The sequence below is a fragment of the Equus caballus genome, chromosome 22 (genome assembly GCF_041296265.1).
Source record: "Equus caballus isolate H_3958 breed thoroughbred chromosome 22, TB-T2T, whole genome shotgun sequence".
NCBI classification, from domain to species: Eukaryota; Metazoa; Chordata; class Mammalia; order Perissodactyla; family Equidae; genus Equus; species Equus caballus.
In genome coordinates this window covers 8022258-8036128 of record NC_091705.1, presented here as the reverse complement: position 1 = coordinate 8036128, position 13871 = coordinate 8022258, and the positions used below count along the sequence as shown (strand labels likewise).

Here is a 13871-nt window from a genome sequence, read left to right as displayed (position 1 = left end):
CTCATCAAAGGGCAAGCAAATTCCACTCAGAGCCTCGTTCTCATCTGCAGTTTTTAACAGTAACCAGCCTAAAATAATCCTCATCATGAGGATTAGAGTCATTGCATTCTGGGTAATAAGGGACCAGTAAGGCAACGTGTTTGCTGGTCAGAAAAGGATGTCGCACTTGCAAAGAGACTGATGGAACAACAAGGACCAGCCATTTCAGGACACAGCATCTTCTATTGCTCTGACACCAGAAGGGGAATTCAGTCAACACTCTAGGGCCTTGGGAGTGACAACTGACTCATGAACTTCTTTCCACATCCTGAAGAAACACAGCACCCAGGGCAACACTGGCATGTCTCTGGCTGGCTCCGATGACCACTCCCTCACAACCTCTCATTGATCACACTTCAGGGCTGCTGCTGGATGAACGTCTTAGGAATGTTTAAAGGCAAGGCGCAGAACATCCTCTGAGGCACAGATGAGACAGAGCCCGATCATTTATTCCCTGGAGGGCAGAAAGGGCACAAGCACAGATCCAAGATCTTTGAGTGGAATGTACTAGAGAGGAGTCACTTGCAAGAGAGTGGCTTGAAAGCCACCGTCCAGGAAGGGGGCTGGGGGTGCTGCCAAGGGAGACAGATTAATCAGGCCTGGGCGAGGCGAGGCCCTGGTGCCGCCTGCAGAAATTTAATCAGAACAGCAGGCCTGCCGCAGTGGCAGCAAGCGCTGGGGGCCCCTGCAGGCAATGGATGCCTCCTGCCAAGGAGCCGCCAGAGCAGAGTGCTCCACGAGCCCTGATTTACGCTCTGAAACAAAGGCAGGCTGCAACCGAGCTGGGGCTGCTGTAGTGTGGAGCCCACAGTTCAGCCTCTGAAGTGGTGGTAGCAGTTACAACCCCTCCTTTCATTTCTGACAAGGAAAGATGGAAGAAAAGGCTGGTGGGTTTCAGGTGACCCTTCCTGAGTGCTGGCCAGCCTTAGGTGGGGTGGCCAACCATCCCGGTGTTTTGCCGGGGACTTTTCCAGCTTTAGCACTGCAAGTCCTGCTTCCTGGGAACTCTCCAGTCCCAGGCAAACTCACCTTTTGTCCTTATTGGTGATGGTGACCCATCTGGGCCCAGTGAGAAACCTACCAGGCAAAGGGATTGACATGAATGGAAACCCCTGACCAATCCCATGACATCGGGAAGGCTGACTGTGGTGTGTTTGGATCCTTCTAGAAACCAGACAGGATCGTACAGGTGTCTTACCTCCAAGGTGGATACATGGTAAGAAGGTTATAATTAGAGGTGACTACAGGGGCCATTAAACACAGTTTGAGTGAAGGATTTAACGAGAGGCTAAGGGAAAGTGTACCATCCCTTCGTTTGGCTTTCCCAGAGATGGGCCCTCTACCCCACTGCTGCTGAACTCCCGAGGAACCCATGGGGGCACGAAGCAGATGCTGCGATCTGGTGGCCCAGCTATGTTGGCACAGCTGCAGCTTCCCACTCGCCAGCCAGCAGCCTCTCTGGTCCTCTGCCTGAGGGTCCTCTGAGCACCCTAGAGTGTGCTCCCCAGTGTATGCACAGCCCAGGCGTGGGGAGTGAACACCCCAGGGGCAACCGCCAGCCACGCTTCCTAGAGGTAGGTTCACAGGGGTCTCCAGAGGGACTGGCCCCCCCCCTTGCCCATGGGGAGGACCCTGCTCATCAGCTCACACTTGGTTAGCTCCCCCTGACTCTGCCCCGTCTCATGCTCCCCCATCACTCATGTGCTTCCTGAGGTCACCTCCCCTCAAATTAACTACCTACTCCCAAGTCCTGGTCCAGCATCTGTTTTTGAAGGGATATAAATTGGGGACCAGCCCCTTCTCCCTATAGGTGTGGCCAGCAGTTCTCTGAGGGTAAGCCCAGCTCATTGCGAGAGGGTCCTTTCACCCATCGCCTCTGCGTAAAGCCCCATGGGGCTTCGCCACCGCCTCCAACACGCCATGTACAGAAAAGAATAGAAGTGGATAAAGAATGAAAACACAAAACAGCAACATGAAAATATAATTTAATCACTGATATTGTGGCAGAAAGGGTCATTCTAAACAATGGGAAAATATTTACCAAAAAAAAGAGTAATAAATGTTACTACATAAAATCTTTCAAAATTTCTGCAAGTCTGGTCATTGTTAGAGCTGAACAATGGTTACATGGGGATTCATTATACTGTTCACTGTACTTTTGTGGTGCTTAACATTTTACACATTAAAAGGTTTTTATTCACACTAAAAAATAAAAAGCAATTCAGGAGGTGGTTAAGTTGTCAAGAGTAAGAACATACATTCAGGAAAACTGGACACTAAGCTGCTCTTATACAAAACACTACTTGTGATTCGGGATAAAAATTCCAGGGACTGCATTACACAGAGATTTTTTTTAAATGCTGCACCTAATGTAACCTAAATGGAAGTGAACATGATGAACTGTATCAGTCAGGAGACATTACAGCATGCTGTGGTAACAAACAGCCCCAAAAGCTCAGAGGTTTCAAACCACAAAGGTTTATTTCTCATTCAGTTACACATCCATCATGGTCAGTAGGGGGCTCGGCTCATCACAGTCTCTCAGGGATCATGGCTGACATCTGGAACACTGCTAGTCACTGTGCAGGAGAAAGCGCTCTGCAGCACCTGGCACTGACCAGTAAATGGTTCAGCCTAGAAATGATACTATGTATCTGTCACTCCCACTCACAACTCATTGATTAAAATGGCTTGCAAGACACCACCCAACCACAGGGAGACATTATCATGGGCCCAGACAGTGGACAGCTAGAAATATTTGGCAAATGGCACCACTGACTACCACAAAGAGTGCAGAAAAACTGCTAGGTGCCTCAAAAGTTAACCAGTGATCCACTGAGGACAAACACACAAAGGTCAAAGATGTTTGTGAATAGTTAGAATAAAATAATTTCATGAACTGTGAGAGCAAAAAGGCAATATTTGTAAATCAATATATTGTTTTATATGGTTTTCAAAGTATATGTTTGTAAAAAAAATAATAGATTTAAGGAATATAGTGGAAAAATGTCTGCAAATCAAAATGCCATATACAAAAGAAAAAACAAAAAAGTGGATAAATACATATGCAATATAGTTGACAGAAATTTGGCTAAGTTCCTTAATATAGGAAGAGCTCTAACAAATCAATAAAAATAATATAATGAAAGAAAAAATAGGCCAAGGATATTATCCTTGAGGACTTGCTGCTTTGCTAAGCTATTCATTAAGCAAGAATACAAATGAGCAGTAAAGATAGAAAAAGATAAACTCAACTGGTAGTGGAAAAAAATAGAACTCAAAACAATGAGGTATTATTTTTTTGCCCATCAAGTTGGCAAAACTATTTTTAAGAAATTATGACTCATTTCAATAATCACTCTAAATGTAAATGGATTGAACTCTCCAATCAAAAGACACAGAGTGGCAGGATGGATTAAAGAACAAGACCCAATAATATGCTGCCTCCAGGAAACACACCTCAGCACCAAAGACAAACACAGACTCAGAGTGAAGGGATGGGAGACAATACTCCAAACTAATAATGAACATAAGAAAGCAGGTGTCGCCATACTTATATCAGACAAAGTAGACTTCAAAGCAAAACAGATCAAGAAAGACAAAGACGGGCAGTTTATAATGATAAAAGGGACACTCCACCAAGATGACATAACGCTTATAAATATATACACACCCAACACAGGAGCACCAAAATTTGTAAAGCAGCTATTAGCAAAACTAAAAAGAGACATCAACAACAATACAATAATAGTAGGGGACCTCAACACGCCACTAACACCAATGGATAGATCATCCAGACAGAAAGTCAACAAGGAAATTATAGAATTAAATGAAAACTAGACCAGATGGACTTAGTAGATATATATAGAACACTCCATCCAAAAACAGCACGTTACACATTCTTCTCAAGTGTGCATGGAACATTCTCAAGGATAGACCGTATCTTGGGAAACAAAGCAAGCCTCAACAAATTCAAGAGGGTTGAAATAATACCAAGCATCTTTTCTGATCACAATGCTATGAAACTAGAAATCAACTACAAGAATAAAGCTGGGAAAGGAGCAAAAATGTGGAGACTAAACAACATGCTACTGAACAAACAATGGATTATTGAAGAAATTAAAGAAGAAATCAAAGATTATCTGGAGACAAATGAAAATGAAAACGTGCCATACAACTCATTTGGGACGCAGCAAAAGCAGTCCTAAGAGGGAAATTCATTGCAATACAGGCTCACCTCAATAAACAAGAAAAATCTCAGATAAGCAATCTCAAACAACACCTAACAGAATTAGAAAAAGAAGAACAAAGAAAGAAAATAAAATTATGATTCTAAATCTTGACCCACATGGGCTGAATGTGGAGTTCTTATACACTGCTGGTAAAAATATAAATTTTTAACAAGCTGCATAAAGAACAATAATATGGATCAAGAATCTTCATTAATTCCTTTGCACCCAAAATGACCTCTTTTAGAAACTCTGCCTAATAAACAGAAATGCAAAGACATACATAAAATGATGTTTGTTAAAGAACTTTAAAAATTGGAAACAGGTGCCAGCCCGGTGGCACAGCAGTTAAGTTCACATGTTCCACTTTGGCGGCCTGGGGTTCACTGGTTCAGATCCCAGGCACAGACATGGCACTGCTTGTTACCATGCTGTGGTAGGCATCCCACATATAAAGTGGAGGAAGATGGGCACAGATGTTAGCACAGGGCCAGTCTTCCTCAGCAAAAAGAGAAGGATTGGCAGCAGATGTTAGCTCAGGGCTAATCTTCCTCAAAAAAAAAATTGGAAATAGCCTTCCATGTATGTCTAAGAAAAGCAGTAAATAAATTATGGAATGGCTATTTAATAAGACTAATAAAAAATTATAGTGTAGAAGAATATTTAATTACATGAGGAAATGTTAATGATATAATAGTAGGTGAGAAATACATTTTAAGCAGGGCCACAAAAGTGGGTCTATTTTATGATCCCAATTTCATTCTTAAACCTGTTCTTATACTTTGCATTTATGATATAAAACCGGCAGGAATCCACATAATATCACCAGTGATTTTCTATTCGTGGAAGATTATAAAGAACTTTTATTTTCTTTTTCATAGTCTAGTTTCCAATTATTCTACATTGAATATGATTTTCATAATAAAAAATACAATAACATTTTTTAAAGTATGTCAGTGTTGTATTAAGATGTCAAAGCGACTGGAAAATAAAAATTAGTATAACTGAGTGTTTAGGAAAAGGTGAGCTATACCAGACTTGCCTCAGCAGTATCTGCAGGCACATAACACCCATGGGCCAGGGCCTGGTCTGGTCTCCAAGCGTGCCAAATGCCCCTTGGGGTGCCAGATCACTCCTGCTTGAGAACCATAGTGGTTAAAAACCGTCAGTAGTGCCTGGGTGAAAAATTCTCATCTGAGGAACACTTTTGAGAGGCACTGATCTCTCTAAACTCCAAAAGACTGACTCAGTCAAAGATACAATTCAAAGTGGAGTCGCACCACATATTTAATTTCCTCTAAATGCAGCTGCCTTCCTGAAAAAAAAAAGTGCAAGGGAGAAAAGGCAACTCAACTGTAAAGAGTGTGCGCATGTCTGATTGCCATTCTAGTCTGAGCATGCGCTGCAGAATAAGGGCGGGAGACCCCCAGCAGACAGCCCACCCTCCGGGGGCCCAGCTGCCACCTACAGTGTGGACTCCTGGGCCACCCACTCCCTTCCCCCACCCCGCTCTGGGCTCTTAGAGAGAACCGAATCTCTGGGTGGCCTCCCATGCCCCATTTGGGTTTTTGGTTCTTCTTTCCCACTAGTTCCCTGGATAAAATTCCCTCTGTTGAACTGCCCAGTGTGCTAATATTTACCTGACTGAATCTCAGTTGATACAGTATATTTATTGGGATGCTGTTGAATTTAGAAGTTAACTTGGGGGAAATTCATATCTCTGTGATGCTTTCTATCCAAGAACATGATGTGTTGATGTGTCTTTCTGTTGGGTCAAATCGTCATCTGTGTCCCTCCATAGAGTTAAGTCTTATTTAGTGCTTAGCCCCTTTTTTTTCAGTTTGTTGAGTTTCTTCCTAAGTATGGTGTCCTTGCATGGCTAGCATAAATGGTGCTGCCACACAGGATTGCTGTGAGGGTTCAATAGTTAACGCGTGAAGTACTTAGAGCAGTCCCTGACATACAGTAGGCGCCATAGAAGTGCCTGCCATGATTATTATCCTAGTTTTTTCTGTTGTATCCTCCAACCGACTATTGTTTGAGTGTAGGTCATACTGGTTCCGTCTCGGTTTCTGCCCAGCTCCTGTTGAGGTCAAGCTGGGGGGCAGAACTGGACCTTGGGGCATCGTTTTAACAGAAGAGTGCAGCGTGCCGTCCCGATGGGTTAACAGACCCATCCCATAACCAGCTCTCAGTCCTCTTACAGATGCCCCTTCCCCACTCATCTGCCCCTCGAACTAGAGCTGTCTCCTCACTGGGCCATCTTCCCCAGAAACCAGGGACTATTGGGTGCTAATATCTCATCATTAGAAGCAAGGATATAATTATAATTCATGCGTTCTATCTTGCTTAGGAAAGCAAAGTTTACTACTATTCCCTAGGAATCAAAGTATTCTGTGGGCAAGTCTTGCAGTTCAATAGAAAACTAATGTTTGCTACTTACTGTTCAGAAACAGGCTGACAGTTGTTCTCAGCGTATCCGTGAGCTAGGCCACATGACACACTGCCCCAAAACTCGGTAGCTTGAAATAATAGCTATTTAATTTTGCTCATAAGTCTGCAGGCCAGTGGAGCTGTTCTGCTCATCTGGGCCAGCCTTGGCTACTGTCAGCTGGCCTCACTCGCGCATCTGTGGCCAGCTGGAGGGTGAGCTACAGACTGGCTGGTCTGGGATGGCCTCACTCACATGTCTGGCAGTTTGGCTGTCAGCCAGGGCAGTGGATTTGACCAGGCTCTGCCTGTCCTCAACCAGCAGGCCAACTCGGGTTTGTTCCCATGGTGCCACAGAATTCGCAGAGAGCGAGCAGAAGTGTATAGGGCCTCTGAAGACCTCCACTTGGAACTGACACAGCATCACTTTCCACCACATTCTCTTAGCAAAAGCAAGCCAGGAGGCCAGCCAGGATTCAAGGTTGGGAAGCAGACCCCTCCTCTTGATGCGCAGGGCTGCAAAGTCAAATCGTAAAGGGCATGAACACAGAGAAGCCTGAAAAATCAGGGTCACGATCCATCTACCACACCCCCTACACCAAGGTGAGAAGGCTTCTACCATTGATTTCCTTTTGCAAAGGTTGCTTCGTCTCACAGCAGCCCCCCTGTGGCCTGGTCCAGGGAAAATTCCACAGATGGTGGCCTCCTCATTTACACTGACTCACATCAGTTCACTTTCAGAAGGTGCCATTTCTTGACACTGAGCCCCGTCTGAGTCTGTTTGAGAGCACGACCCTCTGCACCTGCTGTCAGGATGATACGTTTCCCTCTCTGTCTGGTTTCTGAGAGCAGTTGCTTGTTTTGGTGGAGGCTTTCCAGTATAGATTTACCGAGACACGGAGGACAGTTCCCAGCTAGTGGCTGAATAAATCTTTGTTGACACGTCTCAGTAATCACAGGGTAATTAACTGCAAGTCAGGTTAGAAGTGATGGAAATGTCACGTCTCACTATCAGCAGGTAGAGAGACCCTGGAGGCCTCAGAAGTGGTCTCCCTTCCTTCAGGCATCTCCACCCTCGAACCACTGAGTCAGGACCCCAGACTCCTGGTAGCCACACAAGGACAGACTTTCTCTGCCATAGCTTCTGTCTGTCTTCTTCCCCTAGAGGGTGATGGGGTGGCTCTGGGCCAGGCTGTGGAGTGGGTGGAGGCTGCAGTCTGCTCCCCTCTCCACCCACACAGCCCTACTACCCAGGGTCGCACAAGGAAGCCAGAGGGAATGGCCACTCCTGGGTTATGGAGGTGCAGAGAAGATTCTTGAAGACAGGGAACGGGAAAAGACAAAGATAAGCACTAGGACCATGGTTTGAACAGAAGAGCAATGCTAACTGTAGGGATTTATGACAAAGTTTGCCAATCATAACCAATTAATATATGGTAATAACCATTGTGCATATTATTATGTGTTTAAAGTTATTTTTGCTGTATGTTTCACTTGATCATATTAGACTTTCTTCCTATATTTAGCGTTCCCCTGCACAAGTAAAACGTCATATAATGTTGTGTTTAAAAGGATTCTAGGGGTCAGCCCCATGGCCAAGTGATTAAGTTCACACACTCTGCTTTGGTGGCCCAGGGTTCACAGGTTTGGATCTTCGGCACCGACCTACACACCATTCATCAGGCCATGCTGTGGTGGCATCCCACATAAAGGAACTAGAATGACTTACAACTAGGATACACAACTATGTACTGAGGCTTTGGTGGTAAAAAAAAAAAAAAAAAGAGTAAGATTGGCAACAGATGTTAGCTCAGAGCCAATCTTCCTCACCAAAAAAAAAAAAAAGGATTCTAGTATGATCCAAATAAGTAAAAAATATATATATAAAAAATTATACTAGAATCTTATATACATACATATAGGACATACATATATACAATCTGTAAGATTTACATATCTTGGCGTATAATGTGCATTTTATACCTAGAATATCTACATATATGTAAATTTATATATATAACAGATATACAACTATATATAAAATAAAAAATATATATCCTTTATATCCTATATAGCTAAGTATAAATGTATATATGTATAATTACATTTTTGCTGAAGAATGTATGAAAGGGCACATAAGAATTGGATAATAACGATTACATCTAGGGGGATTTTTCTTCCATTCTCCTTTCCATAAACTTTGAATTTTTTTTACCATAAGTGTGCATTATCTTTAGAGCTTTTTCAAAAAGCAGCTCACTGGTAAATTTTAAGGAGATTCTACCTCGTTATCCTCAACTTAACTGTGAATTCGGATGACGTTTTACATTGAATCCTTCCTGGAAAAGACAGACGGCGCCCTGCCAGGGAGATAGCGGTTTTCAAGGGCGGAGAGAAACATCCAGTGGCTTCCTTGGCTGCCGAGGAAGGCCGAAGCCTGACCCCCCGGGCGGGCCCCTCGCAGCCCCGGGCGCGCGCGGGCACGGGAGCTGGCGGCGTCTCTCCGTGTCCCCGCAGGGCCGAGGGGGCAAAGGCAGCATCTACGTGTGGGCCTCCGGGGACGGCGGCAGCTACGACGACTGTAACTGCGACGGCTACGCCTCGAGCATGTGGACCATCTCCATCAACTCGGCCATCAACGACGGCAGGACCGCGCTGTACGACGAGAGCTGCTCCTCCACCCTGGCCTCCACCTTCAGCAACGGCAGGAAGAGGAACCCTGAGGCCGGCGTGGTGAGTGCTGCCGCTGGCCCTCTGCCAGGCGGTGGAATGCGCGGCCGCTGTGCCACGTCATGCCGGGACGCTGTGTGACGTCATGGAAGGAAGGGACTCTCCCTCTTCCCTGAGAGACGTAGCGCAAGATCTGAGGGGCGATCCATTTTCTTCCAGGCCTAACAAAGCTTTGTCATCAGGGTAGAGATATATGATGTGCAAGTTGGGAGCAAGAACGTGTTGACCCCTTCCAGCTCCTTTGCCATAGATTGTCTTTCTTGTGTATCGCTTTGGCTTACAAATAATAATAGCTCCGGTTTATCAACAAGTTGGCCCAGCACATCACTTATAAGGAGAGTTAATTTTAAGAATTGGGACATCACAACCCTGCACCCATGTGAGCCAAGAACCCACCCATTTGCTACAGTAATTAAAATATAGCATCCATGGATGGGCTTTTCTGGATCCATAAACCCCCCAAAATTGGGCACACACGTGTATTTTCTCAAAGGAAGAGTGATGGTTTTAATCATATTTTAAAATGAGTCTATGATTAAAAAAACAAAAAGGTCAAGTATCACAGACTTAACCTAATTATTGCACTTTTCTGAGCAGGTCTTCCTTCCTGGGCAACTAAGTAAAAAGCTGAATTTTCCAGGTCCCTTAGAAATAAATATCTATAGAGCATAATGAACCTTTTGAATCTTTTCCTCTCTCTGGTTATTTCAGTCACATATCAGCCTTTCCTCAGACCTCCAAGCCAGGAACTTAGTAGGTGCTTCAATAATCCTGCTGAGTTACATCCTGACTGGCCACCCACCTCAGCTGGGGCTCCCCAAGGACAGGAACTGGGAACACAGTCCTTATTACCGACCAGTGCTTCAGTCTCAGATTCCAGCCTGGGCCCCACCTCAGCAAGCTGGCCCGGCTCTCATGGGCGTCGGGGGATCCCTTGACCTGGAGGAGACACAGAGCTTAGCCTGGCTCCCTCCGTGAGCCCTCCTGAGCTCCGCCTTGGTCTTCGGGAAGATGGAAAGTGTGCCAGCTCCTCCAAGCAGGAGATTTCAGCCCTCCACTCCTACCAGCTTAGGGGCAGAAGGGGAGGAAGCGCAGCAGAAGAGGCAAGCGAGGGCGCCCCAATCCCGTTCCATTTGTAATGCTTCGCCCCTCCCCCTAAAGCTCTACTCCCAACCCCCAAGGAGCTCCCAGTGGCACCAATTTGTCTTCAACCTTATCTATGACTTGCTTTCTACTTGGGCTGGAGAAGGGCCTTGAGTTCTCTCTGAATATTGTAATTTTCTCCAATAGATGCCTTTAAACGCCCTGATACGTTGCTCCTCAAAAGAAAAGGCCCACCTGAGGATCCTGCAGACAAACACAAGAGGAAGGAGAATTCCTGTGGTTTATACGCGAGCTTAGTGAAAACCCTGGCTCTCACAAACAGTCAAAGTGAAGTTTTCCTCCTTGTGAAAGTCCTTTAAAACCCGAGTGATCAGTCCCTCCAATTAAGAACAGTTATGAAAGTGATCACTCACATTTGTCGACGAAAATAATCCATAACCAATCTATAAATGAAAATTTGGGTGAGTTTATTCTGAGCTGAAATGTGAGGGCCATGGCCCAGGGCCTTTCTTCCCGAGGGAAGAAAGGGCACCAAAGAAGTGAGGTGTACAGAGTGGTTATATGCCCCCAAGCAGGACGTTTCACATGTGATTGAAATGTCCCTCCTGCAATAGTCACAAGATTGCGCTGTCAGCACAGCGCTTGATGGACACAGCAGGTAGTGGGTCCGCTATCTCAGAGGGCGTAGCAGGAGGCAAGACTATTATCTTTGAGCTGGGCAGTCACAGGTGAGCGCAGCAATCAGTTTCTAGCCTAAGGAAAGATGCTTAATCCTTAAGGAGACACCAACGTTGGGAGGGGGAGGGAAGTTGCACCTTTATCTCAAGGGACTTTGTTCTTGCCATAGGGAACATCTAAAGCAGATATACAGTGCATGCTCAACAGCCACGGTCAGGCCCTTTTGGAAAGACAAGGTCAGGCCGAATTAGGTTTATACCAAATGGCTTCCTCATATTCTCCAATATATCCTATTGCTTGCCATTTTTATTTGTCACGTTTATCACTCAATTCTCTTGACTCAACGTGTCTCAGAATCTCTCCATGAATTTTAGAGGTAGAGAAATATTTTCTTTTTATAGCTTGTCCTTCTAGCAAACTTTAGCTGAGCATGTTTATCCTTCCTTCTTTGGGAATGCCCCCTTTCCTTTGTGAAGGGAAAAGAAATAATGATGCGGTGACCTTTGGGCTTTCCAAGCTGCTCCCAGTGCCACAAAACTCACTATTGCATTGACTATGGTGGTGGTATTGACTTATCACTTTCTACCTGTAGTGTTTCCTATTAGGAAAGAAATGTCTCTCTTGTCCCTGGAATAACTGCAGATATGCTTCTCTCAACACTTGACTTGTTTTTATCTTGTGGACACTGTGACTTTAACTGATTATGTATTCCTTTTTGCATGGGCTACTAGGAAGCTCAGATAAAATGTAAGGCAAAATAGATAGACAGATAGGCTTTGAGCTTATCCTTACTTTCATCTTAATCTTCTTCAGAACAAGGCAGAGTTTAAATAAAAGAAATAGATAATCCTCTGCTCCGTATTGTTTTGGGGTTCAAAATAGTGTGACTTATTCACTCATTACTCAATATCTTCCCTTCCAGGCAACCACAGATTTGTATGGCAACTGCACTCTGAGGCATTCTGGGACATCCGCGGCTGCTCCTGAGGCAGCTGGAGTGTTTGCACTGGCTTTAGAGGCTAAGTATGTTTCCAGCTTGGGGTCAAAGGCCAGCTCTGCAGGGTGGACTAACACGTGTGTCTCCACCCAACATCAGGTGTCGAGGAGGCAAAGTGGGTGGAGAGCCTGTGAATAGTCTGGGCCAGTGAACTCTGGTGGGTGTTTCTAAAGGAACCACAGGCCCTAAGTAGTACACACACACCACAAAACTACATCCCCAGGAGAACACAAGACCCCATCACTCAACCACACCTATCAGCTACTTGCTCAGATACCAAATAGGAACATGTGGATATTTTTTTCTTCATCAAATTTCCCTTTATCTTCTTTGGATCCCTTGGCTATTTTACTCCAATAATACTCACAATCAGCTAAAATGAAAAAAAATTGCCAAGCTGGGTATCTAGAAAGGTATTTTAGAACATGGGACAGTCATGGTGCTGCCACTCAAGACTTGTTAACTTCTAACACTGAGACAAGGTCGGCAAAGTCACGCAGTATAGACCAAGAAACAGGCTTTACTGGGAAACCTTCCAAGCTACAGTAAGAGGAGGCCATCCTCTCTGTTCTCACCATCCCACGGAGAGGCCACATATCGATGCTGCTGAGCACACCTCGGATGTGAGCATCAGCGAAGGTCCCTGCCCACTTGACACTCTGTCTTCTCCTAGTGCAGGCCAGAGGCTGGCCTGTGTTTGAGGAATGAACACACAGGCTTCAGGCACCGCACACGTGGTTTGAGTTCAGATGCCCGCTATGTAGGGAGTTGTCTGAGAATGTGGCACCAGCAACTTGTGAGAAATTGGATTCAGGCTCCTGGGGAAGAGGAGGCGAGTCCCCGTCCCTGTCAGCTGTTGCTAGGCAACCAGACGCTCTAGCATCAATCTCCAGGCAGCCTTGCTTGTCTCTCTCCACATGTGCAGCATATTTTCTGATTTGCAAATGAGGTAAGAGTTGATTCCTCGAATAAGAAGGAACTTCAAAAGATTATCTGGTCCAGCCCTCTGCCTTCAAGCAGCAAAGGCAGAGTTATCCTTCTTTTACAGATAAGGCCCCAAATTGGGGATGACTCTGCTCTTCGGACCAGGCCAAACTTTGAGTCTTCTTATGAATGTCAGGTGGAAAATGTAGGACCCCAAGAGACAGACACTGGTCAAAACATTCCTATTAAGCACAGACACCAAAACTTACTCATGTATTATGTGCATTTTCTGAAGATGAAACTTCCTCTCAGTGCCTGTCAGGCCCTGGAGTCTGAGCTGCGTCTGCTCACTCCAGCTGGGAGCAGACCAACTGGGTAGCCTGCTGCCCCACTGAGCCACGCAGAGAACAGAGGGCAGGAGTGCTCTGAAAACAAGAAGACATTGCTGGGCTCCCTTTAAATCTAAGAGGGCAGAACCTGACTCAAAGTCTCCTTGGATTTTGGCAAGTAAAATGTCGCTTGATCAGGCCCTTACGCATACAAAGGGACAACCTAAATAAATCAAGGTGATGGAGTACGGCTGTGGGCTCTCTAAACAGATTCCCGGGCTCTACCCCGATTAGTCACCATCCTTAGCACATGCTTGCAGATGTCTATTGGAAGAGAATGCCGTCACCACTTAGGCACGCTTCGTTTTGGAGCAGTGGTCATCAATTTAATGCTCTCTATTGCCGTAAAGA

At 45.3% G+C, this 13871-nt stretch overlaps 1 protein-coding gene across 1 annotated transcript in view; it reads left to right on the top strand.

Annotated features, from left to right (window-relative positions):
• PCSK2 (proprotein convertase subtilisin/kexin type 2) overlaps positions 1–13871 on the top strand; it is a 262151-nt gene that overhangs the window by 226256 nt on the left and 22024 nt on the right. The window contains exons 9-10 of the mRNA XM_001491591.7: positions 9216–9431; positions 12133–12233. Of these exons, the coding sequence (XP_001491641.2) occupies positions 9216–9431; positions 12133–12233 (317 nt within the window). The remainder of the gene's footprint in view (positions 1–9215; positions 9432–12132; positions 12234–13871) is intronic.